The sequence below is a fragment of the Hyaloscypha bicolor genome (genome assembly GCF_002865645.1).
Source record: "Hyaloscypha bicolor E unplaced genomic scaffold K444scaffold_126, whole genome shotgun sequence".
Classification (NCBI taxonomy): domain Eukaryota; kingdom Fungi; phylum Ascomycota; class Leotiomycetes; order Helotiales; family Hyaloscyphaceae; genus Hyaloscypha; species Hyaloscypha bicolor.
The window spans coordinates 275,324-292,924 of record NW_020194628.1 but is presented as its reverse complement, the minus strand read 5'-3'; the positions used below and the strand labels follow the sequence as shown (position 1 = coordinate 292,924).

The 17,601-nt window shown below is 33.3% G+C and overlaps 2 protein-coding genes across 2 annotated transcripts; one reads left to right on the top strand and one right to left on the bottom strand.

Annotated features, from left to right (window-relative positions):
• The first annotated feature begins 3,018 nt into the window (after positions 1 to 3,018).
• Positions 3,019 to 6,430, top strand: K444DRAFT_596619 (uncharacterized protein). Its single transcript, XM_024878444.1, has 3 exons — positions 3,019 to 3,725; positions 3,829 to 6,128; positions 6,208 to 6,430. The coding sequence occupies exons 1-3, from the start codon at positions 3,296 to 3,298 to the stop codon at positions 6,349 to 6,351; spliced, it is 2,874 nt and encodes a 957-aa protein (XP_024731758.1). The 5' UTR covers positions 3,019 to 3,295; the 3' UTR covers positions 6,352 to 6,430.
• Positions 6,431 to 7,002: 572 nt separating this feature from the next.
• On the bottom strand, positions 7,003 to 17,541 carry K444DRAFT_596616 (general substrate transporter; the record flags this gene model as incomplete). The annotated part of the gene is made up of 4 exons (XM_024878443.1): positions 7,003 to 7,812; positions 16,734 to 16,895; positions 16,944 to 17,410; positions 17,487 to 17,541. 4 exons carry the CDS (start codon positions 17,539 to 17,541, stop codon positions 7,003 to 7,005), a joined length of 1,494 nt encoding a protein of 497 aa, XP_024731757.1.
• Positions 17,542 to 17,601: the final 60 nt, after the last annotated feature.

Sequence of the window (17,601 nt, the reverse complement as noted above, 5' to 3'; positions counted from 1 at the left end):
ATTATAGTAAATTAAAATCTGGTTTTTATATTTAATATATAATACTTATATTAGATCTTATAAACTTATTCTTATATAATTATATTTTTTTATTTCTTTAAAATTAGAATTTACTTTTAGCTTCTTTTTTTTAATAAATTCTTCTTATATTAAGAATTACTAGTCTTTTTTTATATTAAAAGCCTGGCTTATAATATTAGAATTTATTTTTCTTTAAAAATCCCGGAAATTCTTTATAAAGAAATAAAATAGAAGCTTTTAATTTCTATTTAACTATTATTTTTAAATAAATAAATAAAAAAGAAAAGTTTTTATATATAATAAAGCTAATAAATAAAGCCTATAAAAGCTTATAATACTTATAAAAACAAAAGCTTTTATAAATTATAAAGCTAATAAATAAAGCTTATAAAGGCTTTATAATATCTATAAATACTATTAGCTATATAGGCTAATAAAAAGTATTTAGATCCCGAATATTTTAAAATAATAAGGAAATTTCAATTAGTAATAATAATAAATAATAGCTTTTATTAAATAATAATAAAACATAATAGCCTAAAAAGACTTTAAAATATTTAATAATAAAAGTAATAAATAATAGTTTTTATTATATAAATAATAACTTATAAAAGCTTTAAAATATTAGAAGTTTATAAAAGTCAAATAATATTTATAAATACTATTAGTTATATAAACTAATAAAAAATATTTGAATTTTAAATATTCTAAAATAATAAAGAAATACTACTAATTAAAATAAGCTATTAAATGCTTTTATTATATAATAATAATAGCCTATAAAGGCTTTAGAATATCTAATATTTATAAAGATATTTAAAATACTAGAAAGCTTATAAATATTATAAAACCGGATTTCTAGACTTAAAAAGTAAAATAGAATAGCTTTTAATTCGAGAATTCTAAATTAAAGAAAAAAGCTCTAGTTATATATATTATTATATAATTATATAATTATATAATACTAAATTTACTAGTAAAGTAATAGAATATAATATTATTTTTTCTTTTAGGAAAGCTTATTTCGAATACTTTTAGATTAAAAAACAGGCCTTTTATAGCTTATAAATTATATAATCTTATATATTCTATTTCCGGTATTCCCTATTTATATATTTTACTAGTTTTTAATATACTAGTTTCTCTAAATCCGAATCCGAATTAGAATTAGAGCTATAAGATCTAATTAAGTAATTAGAATTATAGCCTCTATTAGAATTATAGCTATTAGAATTATTAATTATATAAATTCTGACTTTTTTATTATTCTTATTTACTATAATTTTTAATTCTAGTAGAAGTATTTTCTTATATAATTAAATATTATAATTCTTTATCTAGTATTTATTACTTCTTATATAATAAATTACTTATAGTATAAGATATTTATAAGCTTGTAAATAGCTTATATACTTTTCTAATTATTCTTTTTAATTTAGATTAATTAGAATTCTTTTAATCAGATTTTTTTTATTTATCAAATTTTGAAGTTCTTCCTTTAATACTGTCACGAGTACAAGATCTGGGGCCTGGAAGGCGTGGTTAGACTGTCTCTATTTCGACGATTCAAAGCTAAAGAGAGAAGAGGATCTCGAAGGAGCCTCGGATCTAAATAATCGCGAGCTACGCACGGGCCCACGTGCTAGCTTAAGCTCGGGGTCACGTGTAACCATCAGGTGACTACAGATGCCAGATGCCTCGCTAGTTCTAGTCTAACCCCTACTAGTACTGTGGTGGGGATTTTACCCCTATTGGTCACGTGGCGCGGTCATGTGACCTCCGGACGTCCGCAGTCCGCAACCCGCTTATATATTACCCCTCTTTCCTTCTTAGTTTAGAAATCAACCAACCTTCACTCTCTAATTTCACGCCTCACTCGTACGCTGTAATCCCACGCTGTGGAAGCCCATTCTACACTCTATATATTACTCCGTGTTTTATATCCCCATTACAGTACCGTATATCATAACAACATAACAAATACTATTTTCTCGCTTAGAAATTTGAGGCTATTTCCTAAGTTCTCAGGATCTTTAAGTCTAACTTTTATAATTCTTAACTTTTTAAAGCCATTTAAATTCTTATATATATATTAATTATAATTTATATAATTATAAGTATTATATTAAAATGCGGTTATATTATAATATATTCAGATTCTGGAAGGAAGAGAGGTATGGCACTAATGGCCAGAGCTAAATACAGTGTGCATAGTTACATGTGCGTGGCTCACGTGACTAGCCTGCAGTTTCTATGCAACAATAAGTATAATAAGAGCTTTAATAAGCTTAGTATAGAAGAGAAAGATTTCTGGGGAGACCCTAGTAAAATTTAAGCGAAGCGGCCGCAAAGGCTCGTGCACCCCGAAGGCTCGTGCACTCTGGCTCGTACACCCTCGACTTTTCTTTGCCTTTATTTAAGAAAATATTAAATTTAATTACTTATATAAGAATTTTTTAAAATAGCCTTTATTAATTAATAGAGAATTTAATAAAGAATTAAATGAATTAATAGGAATTTGAATAATTACTTTATTTAAAAATCTCAAAATTCAAGTGCAACATGCGAATGCGCAATGTGCAATGTGCAAATGCCATGAAAAATCGAGGTTTGGCAGTACAGGCATTGGAGGCCTCGGTATCTTCCCTCCTTCAGCCGTTAGCGACAGGTGAAACATGCGAACGTCAATCTAGCCGGAACTAGAAGTTATTACAGGGGCGAGAGTATGAATGGTAAACTGGGAATGAAATTTCAGGCAGAGGCCAAGGCGGGGCCAAGGGAACTTACTCAGCTTGAGCAGTCTCCTTTCTCAACTCTGAAGGAAAAGATCCGGATACGAAAGATGAACTCTCTGTTTTGCTTGCGCCACAGTCAAAGCGCACGAATGACTGTTTTTACCGCCCTGCACGAGGTACAGGGGAGGGGCTTCCTCAATTCCTTACAGTGCCAGCAGAGGCCCCGTGGGCGGAAAATCTGATATACCCTGCTCTGGTATCAGTCAATCTGACATACCTTCTCCACCCGCCCCATCATGGGAGATGCGGGGTACGGGGTACCGGCGTTTTTGCTCCCTGCACTTCACAGCTTCGCCGCCCAACTCGATTAAACGTTGCTTCATCTCCCTCCACGTTTGACTTGCCTAGTTGTATCCCACCGGAGACTGCCGTACCCTGCCGTTCCTATCTATGGTACTGGGTTTTCTCGATATTAATGGTCCGATACCTCTACCGTAAGTCGCACCAGTCGTCCCGGCATCCTCGACCAAGGCCCTCACATGTCCGCACAAATGGGCTCGCGTGGATTCACCTACGTTGCAGATGTTGCAGATACCGCGGGCGCTGCTGTCAGCCAAATTTGGGCTGTCAACACTGCTACTGCTACTGGCTGGGAGCCACAGAACACCGAGGTGGACCAGATGAACCGGAGGGATTTTATGACGCAGATCGAAGTCCGAGACCGTCATCAAGATTCAGGTGAAGATGGGTCGGCACATTCCTCATTACCAGAAGAATATCAGGACATCTGTGGCACCGCTTGGCCTGCAACACTACCCGGCGACAGAGACCTCGATGTGCGCCAGGACCCCAAGCCTGCAAAGAGGGGTGTACATCGAATGCGCACAAAGAGAATCAGTCGAGCGTGCGACCAGTGTAATGCTTCCAGGATGAAATGCGATGGACAACAGCCATGTGCCAGATGTATTGGTTAGCCTCCCCCTTCGGCATGTTCTTTTGCTCTGCAATCTGCCGAATTATCTAGACGAGATCCCCTCTGTAACACATGCTAAGTGTATTTTGCTACCAACAGATTTCGAAATGGACTGCGCTTATATGCGTCCTCGGAAAAAGAGAGCGAGAGTTTCAATGAAATCCGCAGCTATCACCATAACCCGGCAGCATAAACGTCCCGCCACCGTTGCGATCATGGATGAGGCTGCTTCATCAGCCCACTTTCAAGAGCTTTCACCGAATCCAGGCCCTCGTGGTGACCGTGCAGATGATGATGGCTCTTCCATTTCTGATGACCCCAGTATGGTCCCGCCTCAGCATCTGCAGAATTCTTCGAATTTTGAGTATTACCAAGATGAGCGAGATCGGCTCGATTCTTTTATAGAATCGATGGGAAATATGCCTTCAAATACCGTGGATCTGTCGCAAGGTTTTGCACTGCAAGGGCACAACGCACACAATAGTCTGGATAATAGACCTCCAGGTCTTGCTCCTAGTTCAAATGACATCCAAAGCAGCATCACAATTCAGAGTGAGGCGCTGCCAGCAACAATGGAGCTAGGTATTAGCGGTTTACCCGGATTGTATTCTCCAATAAGTGACGATGCATTGGATCCGAACCTCCAGGGACCGAATCCTAGGTTGCAGACGCAATGCTCTATGGGAGCTCAGCCAGAGCTGAAATATCCTGTTCTACTACCATTAGTGCCTTATATGACGCACCCGCTCACAGTCCCATTAGCATGCAATCTTCTCGAAGGCTACTTTTCAACTATCCCTGGAGGTTATGTTCCATCTTCGCCTTTTTTGCTCGGACATATGCTACGACGCCATTCATTTTTGCGATCCGACACACCTCGGAAGTGTAGCCCTGCTCTACTCTCAAGCATGCTTTGGGTGACTGCAGAAACGACGGAGGAACCATTTTCTTCATTGTCGCCTACAACACGGTCAAGAGTTTGTCAGACGCTTCTGGAGCTTACTTTGACATTTCTACAACCTGCTGTCCAGGTACAAAATGCTGGGGAGGCTCGCAATGGGCTGCCATTAACGGAGCACAGCTATCTCCGTTGGCATGCTGACGGTGGAGCCTCAAACGCTACAGGATCCTTTGACGATGTTATTACATTTGTGCATCTTGCTACTGTGGTTTCAGCAGGCAGGTACAAATCAGCCAGTTTTCGATGGTGGCATTCAGCTCTGCAACTCGCCAAAGAACTGAGGCTCAATCACGAAGCATCAACGTCCTCGGTCCAATTCAAGGACATTCCTACGCAGAACGATCAGTGGAGCGGATTTTCTAACAAAGGGGGTGATACAACATGGTACAGCGATGACTCTCCATTTGTATTCGCTGCTCCAGGTCCATTACTACGAAATATGACTAATGAAGTGGTCTTTCCATCAGCGCCTTGGCATCTAACGTTGGGTAATTCCCAAACTTTCCATACTGCCGAAGAACGAGAAGAAAGGCGGAGAGTATGGTGGACTTTATATATTCTGGATCGTCATCTCGCACTCTCTTTCAACAGTCCTCTTGTCATCCGTGAAGTGGATTGCGAGGGGATGCTCTTTCCAGACCTAGATGTTCGCTGGCAGACACCAGAAGTCTACTCCGAGAATGAGAGAGCGCTTACTGGATTGCAGCAATGGAGCAACTCTCAAGGCGCGCACAAAGTCTTCAGCGTACAGGAACTTACTCAAGGAACTTTTGCATTCTTTATTCCGTTAATGTCGATCTTGGGCCAGATAATCGACTTTCAACATGCTAGAGGGCACCCTCATCTGGGAAAGATATACCGAGGAGATGATATTCAAAGTCGCTTCATTCAGGAAGTGAGCCAGCAATTGGAAACGTACCGGCATAGTTTGAACGAGCTCACCAACAAGCACTCCGGTACTTACGGCGAAAATGAGATATCTGAGGGAAGTTCGGACGTCAGATTCTCTTCAAACATTCCCGAGCGACTAGAGGAACACCATGCACAGCATGAGTCCGACTTCGACCTCCAAAAACATACCGTCGCCGCCTACGGCAACTTCTTTGTGCACGTGATGTACATTCTTCTCCACGGAAGATGGGATCTCATTTCTCTCTTCGAGGACGAGGACAGCTCGTGGATATCTCAGCCGTCGTTCTTCCAAACTTTAAACCATGTCATTGCCGCTGCTAATGCCCTGGACAACATTCTCGAGTTTGACTTGGATTTCAGTTTCAATCCTTATCTGTTGGGAATTTACCTCTTACAAGGTAGTTTCATACCTTTCGTTGTTGCTGCAAGGTGTCAAAGGACCACTAGTCCAGAGGTGTTGAAAGCGTGTGAGAGCTTTGTTCGGGCCCATGAGATCTGCGTTGTCACTCTCCATACGGACTACCAGGTTAGTACTTTCCTGATGTTATTATCTCAGCTGTCGGCCTCTGACTCTGTTTACCTGAGGCTAATTGAATATTCTGCAGGGGAAGTACCGAAAGCTCATGCGTTCCACAATTGCGATGGCAAAGGGCCGCAATAGTAAGTTATCCGAGGACGAAATGAAGCGCCAGCGAGAGGTTTTGGCATTGTATCGTTGGGCTGGGAATGGCATGGGACTTGGAGTTTGATGAGAAACTCAAAAGGGGCGAGGTGTTTTAGTGGGCAAATTAATAATTAATACCTATAATCAACGTTTTATTATCGCCCTCAAGGTATACTTGTTTACTGTTCGTGTACAAATTTTGCTTAAGCTTATGAAAGGGGGAGGGGGATGTTCCAAAGGTTGTATATCTTCTGAGACCGTGCGTGTAGAACAGGCAAAAGGGAGTACTTCGCCTAATGTTAATCTGGTGAAGTGGGTCTTACCAGTAGTGTGGCTATCCCTTCGTCTGGCGAGACATAGTCCACGCTAGCAAGGGGGCCTGGCACAGGGCGAAAAGGCAATGAATGACTAACCAAAGCTACGACTTTCCAGTCTGAGCCAGGCCCCCTTGCTAGCGTGGACTATGTCTCGCCAGACGAAGGGATAAAGTAAGCTCCAAGTGTCACCACGAAGTATCCGAGAGAAACTCTCAGCACTCAATCTTTCAGAGGATAGATATTTTTGCATAACATTGAGATTCAATAGATGACGTTATTCAAATTTGTTATTATAATGCTATCTCATTTTCACCGAAATTATTATATTGTCCACCACTGAAAACCGCACCCTCAGCCCTTTCTGTACGACTACCTCTTCAGTTCCATGGCTGCACTGCATGCAGCGATTATTGCCATACTTATACCTTCGGGGTAATATCCTCTGTATGCTCAGCGACCGTCACATTCTCTGTGAGCTCGATCTTGAGTGGCTCATTCATGTGAACGGCGACAAAGACATCGCCAAACACCTCGCTGATCTCCTCCAGAGTCATTCCCCTGGTTTCCGGCAGGAAGAAGTATACAATCGCCGCAGTAACCAAGTTGCATACGATGAAGACAAAGTAGTAGCGCCAGCCGATGTTCTGGAGAGCAGAGGGCGATGCCTGGGCAAGCACAACCTGGATGACGAAGCTGCAGAAGGTGGCTATGGCACCACCGGTGGCACGGATTTGCGTGGGGAAGATCTCGGTGCAATAGAGCGGAGTTCCGGAGTTCCAAGAAAGTGAGAAGATGATGCCAAAGGAAATCAGGAAGAAGATGCCAATCCCGTTGGCGGCGACGTCGGGCCCACCGCCATATACCGCAACTAACGCCATAACGATAGCAATATCGGCAGCCATGGCAAGGGATCCTGTCATTAGAACGACACGACGGTTGAACCTGTCGATGATGAACATCAGGCAAAAGATGTTGGCCAAGGGTCCAGTAATACCCCAGACGCCAGCGAGGGCAAGAACAGTAACACCTTTGATACCAAGACTACGATACATTTTCGTCTGGTAATAGTTGATGGCTGAAATACCAGAGATCTGCTGACCAATGTGACTGAAGCAGCCTAGGAGGAGTCGCTTGCGGTAGGAAGGCTTGCGAAGGATGCCCATGAGGGAACTGAGTTCGTTTTCCTTCTCCCATGTAATCTGGTCACGCATCTGTACTGAGGCCCACAGCTAGCTAGCGGACAAATCCGAGAAGCGAAAAGTGATTTTCTGATTTTCTGATTTTCGCACTGGCGCCCCGCACCACCCCCCCCCTCCTCCCCAAGGCAGAATTCCTAATTAGGGGTATAGCACCCACACGTGACTTTCGGCTTAGATAACGCAATAATAGTAAGGCTGCTTACTTGTCTAATTAACGAAGTGAGAGCCCATACTACTATATGAAATCGTGCCAAAATTAGGCCGGGTAGTATAATATAAAATTGAGTATTTATTACAAATTATTATAGTCAGGTAACTACAGGCTATAAGCCCTTCTAGGATAATACTATTAATAGGGTCTAATGACTTCCTTAATGTTTCCGAGATTAGAAATAAGAAAATTAAATTATTAAAATAACTAAGAAGCCGGCTAATTACTTTTTTTTGGTAATTAATTAATAAAATCATATAAGAGTAATATTATTCGAGTTTTTTAGTACTTATATTACTAAAAAGTACGTTATAATAGTAAAGTATACCCTAAACTTAATTCCTATTAAAATAATACTATAACTTTTAATAAATCTATTAATATATTATAAAGCTATTACTAAATAGGCTTATATAAATATTAATTAAGAAGAAATTATAAATAGATTAAAAGATTTATATAGAATCTTAGTCGATCCGTATATAGTCTAATAATAACTATAAGAATGAAATATTCAAATATATACTTAAATAGTAGATATGCCTTTCCTTTATATATAGATTATAATCCTATATTATCTGGGAGATATAGATAAGGAAATACTTGAAGATTTTAAGAATTATGGTTATATAGCTTTAATTACTAGAGTTATCCGTATATATAAGAAGCTTGGTCTTATTTATTATATAACTATAATAGACAGGCAAGTAGTAGACAAGTAACTATTTATAATACTATAGAATAAGCTAAATAATAGGCGGGTTATAAATTATAGATAATAGTATTTATATATATATTTCTATTAATAAAGTTTACTAGTAATCTAATTAGTCTTTCTATATTTTACTATTTTGCCCTAGCTTGGAAGGTTAGGGCCTTATTTACTAATGTATTTTATTATTTATAGGGAGAGCTTATATATAATATTATAACTCCTGGATCCCGAGGTAATTATATTACAAATATAATAGATATAGTCTAAAAAGAGAGAATATATTATATCTGGACTAGACTGGATTTAGTTAATTAATAAATATAATAAGCTATTATTATTTAGAATTAAGATATATATTTATATTAATATTTATTTATATAATATTATCTAGATATATATTGGAATCTTTAATTAAATTACCTATTTAGTTATATAATAGTATCTTTAGATTTATATTTAAATAGGCTATTGCCCTTATTTCTTTAGGGCTAATTGAGGCTCTAAACTCTTTCTTATTACTAAAGTATACTTTATATTCTTATAGATAGCCGATTTATTAGTTATATATATAAAGAACTATTTTATTTCTGGGAAAAGTACCGAGAATTAGTAGGTTAAATTCTGGTAGTAAGAGCTTTAGAAAAGCTAGCTATACTAGTAGTATATAAGTAATTCTGTTTCCCTATATTTGCCCCTTATTCTTTCTATTATTGGGAGGAAGTATTAGGTACTAATAATTATATTACTTTTTATTAAGGCTATTAGGTCTAATATTATAGTACCGGATTATATAACTAATTCCGATTAGTATATATAGAATTATTTTTAGGAACTGGCCCATATTAGGGGTTATAATTACTAATACTTATAGGACCGGATTACTTTACTAGTATTTTATATATAATAGATCCAAAACGAGATATATAGGTTTATAGACTTATAGAATATTTATAGGATTAGAAAAAACAGATCTAGGCCTAATATAGTAGCCGGCAAGCCATTTAGACTATATATAAGGCCCCCAGGCGAAATATAGTACTAGAATTACCCTATAGATATAAAGCTTTATAATATAATCCTTAATAATTATTTAGTTTAGGATAAGTAATATAACCTTATATAGCTCTATATAAATAGTTTACTTATATACTAATATAAATATTAATAAGTTTCTGCCAAGAGAAATACTAGAGTAATACTATTAGAAGCTTATATCTTATAATATAAATATAGCTAATATTTATATAAGAGATACTAATAGAAATAGTAACTAATTATATATTTAAGCTTATTACTAGCTCTAATATATAGTCTAGGTATATATAGCCTTAGGGCAGCTGCTAATATTAGGAGAGTTTAAGAAGCCGACTAGTAAATATAATATTACTATTATATGAAATAGGATCCTTAAGTAAGTTATTCTAATAAATATAAAGTATATAAATAATATATAAGCCGGAAAAATACCTATATAGTTTCTAATAATCCAGGACTTTATCTAGGAATAGCCCTTTATTAGTAATACTCCTAATAATATAAGGTAATTAAATAAGCCGGTTATAGAGTAATTAGATATATTAAGATAAGTATTATTTATTATTAAATATATTATTTTCGAAATCTCTTTTTTATTTTTGAGAATAGTACTAATAGAATTATTAAGTTTATTTACTATATAAATATTCTATATTCTCAAATTCTTATTTTTTAAAATAGTACTACTATTTCTTAAAACCTGCCCTAATACTATATATCCTATAGCTAAATACTAGTATAGTAATATCTAATATTACGAGTTCTATTAATCTACTAATAATAAATATAATATAAAGGCCGCTGCTTTACTTGCCTAGAGTAATAATACTAGTAGACTTAAACCTTATAGCTCTGAAATTCCGTCTATATCTATTTCCTTTTTTATACCTGAAATATTTCAGATCCCTAGCTTTTTTTAGTATTCTTATCCTATATCTTTTCTTTTAGGAATATCTATTATATTTATTCCTCTAGTTACTATTATTATATAGCCACTAGATACTAGTTCTGTTTTACTTTAGGCTCCTCTTACTCTAATGGCCCTATAACTACTTCCTTCTGTATTTCCTTTTATTATAAGCTATATTACTTAACCTAACTACTCTTCTAGTAGTACTTATATTATTATATAAGCTTAATAGACTATAAATATAAGAGTTACTCAGGCTACTACCCAGGCCATAGCTTTTTATACCGGTAATAGGCTACCTAAAGCCTTTTAAGGTTTCATGAATTAAAATATGGCCGGATCTAGTCTTATAGAATTACAGATTATAGTTTTATAGCTAGTTCTCTATAAGTAAATATTTAATAATATAAAGAATTAGAGAGCTAAGCAAAGAATTATCTAACTTTCTAAAGAAGTTAATAGTAAGTTTTCTCCTATTTCTTTTACTAGATTCTTTATATAAATTCTAATAGATATTTTTTAATAAATAGCTTTTAATTTAAAATAAATAATCGAGTTTTTTTCATTTTTTTCTAATATAGTTTCTTAGTAGTTACTCCCTTATTTCTTTCTTTATATTAGCGAACCTATCCGCTATTATTAATTTATTAATAATATAAATAAACTAGTATTCTATATTAGTCCTAATAGTAAAAGAGTCTAGGAACTTATAGTCTTACTAGGTTCTATCTAAACTATCTTTAATCTTTCCTACTATAATATATATCTGGGCTCTAAGAATATCTAGATAATTTTTCTTATTTTATACTAGGATAAGACTTTATATAAAGATATTTGTCTTGAAATTACTTATAAAAAGCTAGAAAATACTTAGAAGAAGACTTTATATAAAGATCTCCGTTTTAAAGTTATTTATAAAGAGCTAGAAAATACTTAGAAAATATAGTAACTTGAGAAAATTAAATAATAGACTAAGAAGGCCTAGAGAGCCCAGAAAAGTATTATTTGCTAGTATAGGTATAAGACTTTAAGAGTAAGAAGGGATCTAATAAACCGGTAGGTAAATAAAGATATATATATAATTCTTTCTTTTAATTCTGGCTTCTATTTTTTATTTCTTCTATAAACTCTTTTTTGTTATTAAGTTTAATTAACTTATATATATTAGGATTCTTTTCTATTTACCGACTTCTAGAAGCTATAAGATAATACAGAAAGTACTATTAAAAGTATTACTAAAGCTAATCCTAATAATAATAATAATAATAATAGTAATAGGCTATTAGATCTTCCTTTAATTTTACTATTCTCTTTTCTAATAAAGGAAACTATAGTTAATTTTATAGACTATATAAGTATTACTTTATAGTAACGGGTATATTAGAGATATAAATATACTATTTCTCTTTTTTATTAAATATAAAGAATTAATAGATATAATATCTTTAGCTTTATAAGTAAAACCCAAGATATCCGGGCTATTACTAGTATTTTACTTATTATCCCGGACGGAAGTCTAACTATTATTATTAAACTTCCTAGGCTAATTAATCTTACTTCTCCTAAGTAAACCTATTATATAAGGTCTAATAAATTATATATAAATATCTGCCGAGGTTAAGGTAATTAAGAAAAAATAGGCCTAATATCTAATATACTTTTTCCTATATCTTATAATTAGCTTAGTACTATTTTAGGTCTTATTTCCTTATAAATATATATATATTTAGAATTTATAATTAATGCTTTAAAGTAATACTTTTTAATTAGTTCTTATATAATTTAAAAGTCAGGCTACTAAATTTAATACTTTTATAATACTCAAATTTACCTAAGTTTATAAAGTCTTATAATTATTAGGGCCTTTATAATTCTTTGCCTTTTAAGTTTAATACCCAAATAGTATTATATATTTTGCCTTTAGTATAGAGAAGGCTTCTAAAAGTCTAGGGTTATAAAGGAATTTTTATATTAAGGATATATTATATTATAATAATAAAATTATAAGTATTTATATATAAATATATAATATATTAGATTAGCTATACTAAAAACTATACTATATCTATATATAAAGTTACTAATTACTTTATATTAATACCGGACTCGTATAATTATATGACTTTATATAATTAGCTAGCTATAGAAAAGCCCTAAAGCCCGAAACTCACGAAGAGTCTTAAGGGCTTTAGGGCTTCCGGACTATTACTAGTATCCGGTACTTTTTGGGAAAAAAGTATAATATATTCTATAATAGGCAACCTGTTATAGACTACTTAATCTTTAAGTTAAGCGGGAAATCTAAGGGCCGGGCTTGTAATTTAAGTTTTATTAAGGTTATTAAAGTCTTTACTAGCTAGTATTATAGATTTAATAAAAATATTACAGGAATTCTATAGGTTCTATTCTAATCTATCTAGAAAGTATATATAATATATTTCCTTATTTATTCTAATATTTATATATGATTTCTAAGAGCCGAACTATTACCTAAAAAGGAAGTAAAAAGGCTAGACTAATATCTTTGAAAACCAAGGCCTTAATAAGTCTATCTAGAAAAGCTTACTAATTCTTTTAAAGATAATCCAAGAAAAGTTTAAATTTATTATATATTATAACTCATATAACCAGGGACAGGAACTATTTTAATAGGCTAGAAAGAGTTTCTTATATGGCTTATTTATATAACCAGGGATAGGAACTTGAATTTATTATATAAAATTACCTATATATAGAGACTCTTACTATAAACTCCTTGTTTGAATTAATTAATTAAATCTATTTTTAATACTAAGTCTTTATTAAGGCAACTTCCCGTTTCTAGAGACTTTAGATAAAGTAACTAATAAGTTTCTTAGCTATTAGCCAAAACTTATTAGCTAGAAAATCTATAAGTAATAGATAAGATTATAAAGCAGAATTCCCCTAACTATAATACTAAGACATTTTACTATAATATAAAGTAATTAGATATAAAAGCCCTATTAAATATAATATATCTTAAACTATAAGTTTATAAGATAAATATAGGGAGTTTTAGTATTTAACTAGTACTATAATCTAGCCCAAAGGCGCCTGCTATTCTTTATATCTAATTTAATAAAAATAAGAAATACTTATATTTTAACTCGAGAAATAATTAGAACTTTTATATAAACTTAGGATAGCGGTTTGTTTTATAAAAAGAAAATAGACCAGAAATACTTATACTATATTAATTTTTAGAAAGAGTTATAATAAATATTATAACTCTTGAAATATTCTTAAGAAAGCTTCCCTGAACTAAAATAGGCTAGTTTATAATTCCGAAAGATCTATAGAAGTCTTATATACCTGAGAGTATAAATACTTAAGGTAAATACTATTTAAGTTCTAATCTATAATAAAAGGAAAATAAAGTATATAAAACAAAATATATAAAGTAAAAGTAAAATAAAATACCCGGGTATTTAATAAATAGAAAGCCTAATTATAGGTTATAAGAACTAGTACTAACTAGGTATATATATAATAATATTAAAAAAGAAGTAAAGTAAGGGAAACTAAAAAGTAAGTTAGTATATATTTCGTAAAAGCAAACGGGAAGATATCTAAATAGCCTAAAGGCAAGAAATATATATTAAAGAAATCGAGATTAGAGAAAGAAGGGCTATTTCCTATAAGAATAAGTTAGTATATATTCTAAGATAAAGAATAGAAGTATTTAGTAATAGCCTAAAGGCTTTTATAAGTATTAAAGGAAAGGAGGAGATATTAAAGTTTAGAGAGATCTAAATAGGAATTAGCCTCTTTTTTGGAAATTCGAGAGAGGGTATTTCTAAAGGGCCCAAAGGTATAAAAGGTATTAGAAAAGAGAAAAAGAAAATATTAGAAAAAGAAAGAAGAGATCTAAAATTTAGCTTTCTAAAAAGCAAGTGGGTTAAAGACTTATAATATAGAAGTTCTAAATAAAAGTAATCCGAAAATAGTAATTAGGTACTAGCTTTTAGTATTATTAGTAGAAGTATTAAAGAAAGAGGGATTCGGAAGAGAGGTTTAGAAAAGGGGTTTAGAAAAGTTTAGAGAAAGAAAGAAAGGTTATAAGATAGTTAGATACTAGCTCTTAGTATTAATAGAAGAAGTATTAAAGGAAAAGAAATAAGGAAAAGGGATTTAGAGAAAAAGTAAAAAGGGATTTAGAGAAAAAGAGAAAGGTTATAAAATAGTTAGATACTAGCTCTTGGTATTAATAGAGATATTAATAAAGGTATTAATAAAGATATTAATAGAGAAGGTATTAGTAAAGGATAGAAGCTTTTAGTATTAATAATAAAATCAAAAAATATAGAAGAAAAATAGAAGTTTTAAAGTAAAGATAAAATAGAATTATAGTTTTATAAAAAATAAAGTTACTAGTATAGGATAGTTATATTATTATATAATTTCATATTTACTTTTATTATTTATTAAGGATATATACTTTTTAGAAAAAAGTATTACTTAGAATTCTTAAGCTTCTCTAATTTAATAATTATATATTTAAAAAATAAGAAATAAATATAATTATATATATTAAAATAAGGAAATTCTTCTTATTTAAAAATTATAATTATAATATTACTAAATATAAAAATATAGAAGTTTATATAATAAGCTATATATAGAGATTTAAGGAGATTTAAATTACTTCGAATTATTTATAATTAGTAAAGTAAATTAGCTAATTATATAAGTTAAATATAGTTTAATTATTATTAGTATATTTTAGCTTTTATAAATTAATAAAAAAAAGAATATTTATATTTTTATTTTTATAACTATAATACCTAAAATTATAATTTTTTTAATATTTAAATATACTTAATCTAGGGCTATTAAGTACTAATATTTCTATTTTTAGGTATTATTTATTATAAATTTATTTGGATTTAAATAATTATATTAAATATATATTTTTATATTCTAAAAATAAATAATAAAGATATAGCTATATTAGCTTTAATCTTAGCCTTAACCTTAACCTTAACCTCTTTTCAAAAATAACTTTAATTCCGATATATAATACTATTATTAAAGCTTTCTTTTATTAAAGATATATTAAATATAGCTTTAGATAGCGGCTCTAGTAAAGATAAAAATAGTAGAAAAGGTAATAAAGCTATAAATAAGCAGAAAGATAATATTTATAATATATTCTCTAATAATCTAGACTTAGTTTATAATATTTTCTTCTATTAATATATTTAACTAATAAATCTCTTTATTTCTCGATCTTCTCCTTATATATAATCTTCTTTTCCTTTTCTATAATAATACTTTAATCTCCTTATATTATCTAATAATACTACTAAAATAGTAAAGCGAATTAATAATAAGGCTAAAGTTAGAGAGATAAAGCTATACTAGAATAGGGAGCTAAAGGAATTAGAGAAAGGCAAGGGCAAATCTGGAGGCAAGCTTAGTATATACTTGTAAAACCGAATTCTCTTAAGCTTATATTATTTATAGTAATAAAAAGAGACCAAGGGGCCCTTTCAAATACTATATAGTTATAGAAAGCGAATTTAATAGTACTTATATAAATTACAGATATAATAATAATAGTAAAGTCTATACTTTCTATTAACTTAATACTAATTCTATCAAGTCTGGAAAGCCTTGCTCCGTATCTGTAAAATCCTTTATACTAAAGCCTCGACTGCCTATAAGATATAGAAAGCGAGTATAAAGACAGATATAAGGTCAGAAGGTAATGGGGAAGGAGGTTATAGTAGAGGAGGGTAAGGATACTAGAGGAGAAGGGGACGAAGGAGATATAGATAATTCGAGTAATATAGGTAGTACGGAGGATATAGAGAGTGAGGGAGATGGAGATGTGGCCTCGTAATCCATGGGATTTGCCTTACGGACCACGCAGCTAAGGGGGGGTTAGGAGTAGTCGAGAATAAGGCGTGTATGCTGTACTTTTTTTTTTTGGTGAGGTGTGGTGGGGGGGGGTGTGGGCGCCGAAAATCAGAAAATCAGAAAATCACTTTTCGCTTCTCGGATTTGTCCGCTAGCCCGCTAATGGCCTTAGTAATCTGGGTGAATTCTTTGTGGACAAGCTCATCGGAAGTGCCCTCTCGGCGGAGTCTCTTCATTAGCGCGAGAGCAGATTCCATCTTGCCCTCTTCGATGAGCCAGCGAGGAGATTCGGGGATGTAGAAGGTGCAAGCGAGGAGGATGACACCAAGAACGATTTGCAAACCGACAGGAAATCGGAACTGTGGCCAGTCAGCAGAGGTACATGATATAAGGGAAGGAATATTGACAGTAAATGCTCCCGATGAGTAGTATACAGCAAACCCAATCCAATTGGAAAGAGCATATCCAAAGCCGATAAACTGTGCATGGAGTCCAACAAACAAACCACGATGCTCCGCCGGGGCCAGTTCGGACATATACATCGGAATCGCAAAATAGATAATACCAATCGCGAGGCCAGCAATGACACGGCCGACGATAAGGAGGGGGACATTGAAGGCAGCGGTCTGGAAGGTAGTCCCGATGATGGAAACCACCGCGCCGATACGAATGGTGTTACGACGGCCAAAGTAATTCCCAATGGGCATGGAAAGAAGACAGCCAACGGCACCCCCAGCTGGATAGGTAGAAACCACAGCCCCTAGCGTTTGAGCATTGGTCTTAAATTGTTCTGTGAAATAGACCTGGGCCTGCGCAGTCCCAAAGATGCCGGAATCGTAGCCCCAAAGCAGGGACCCGATGCCCATCATGAGCGCTGCGAGTAGGGTCAGCGTCTTCCCAGTAATTACAAGCAGACGAGCGACATGGGTAAGCAAGTTGATATGTCTTACTGCAGGCATAACTGTAGGCGGACGCCGTCTCAGAGATAAAGCGTGGGCGATGCATGTTAGCAGCTTTTCTTGAGCTGGCTGAGGACTGAGGGATGGTGTGCAAAATACAACAAGA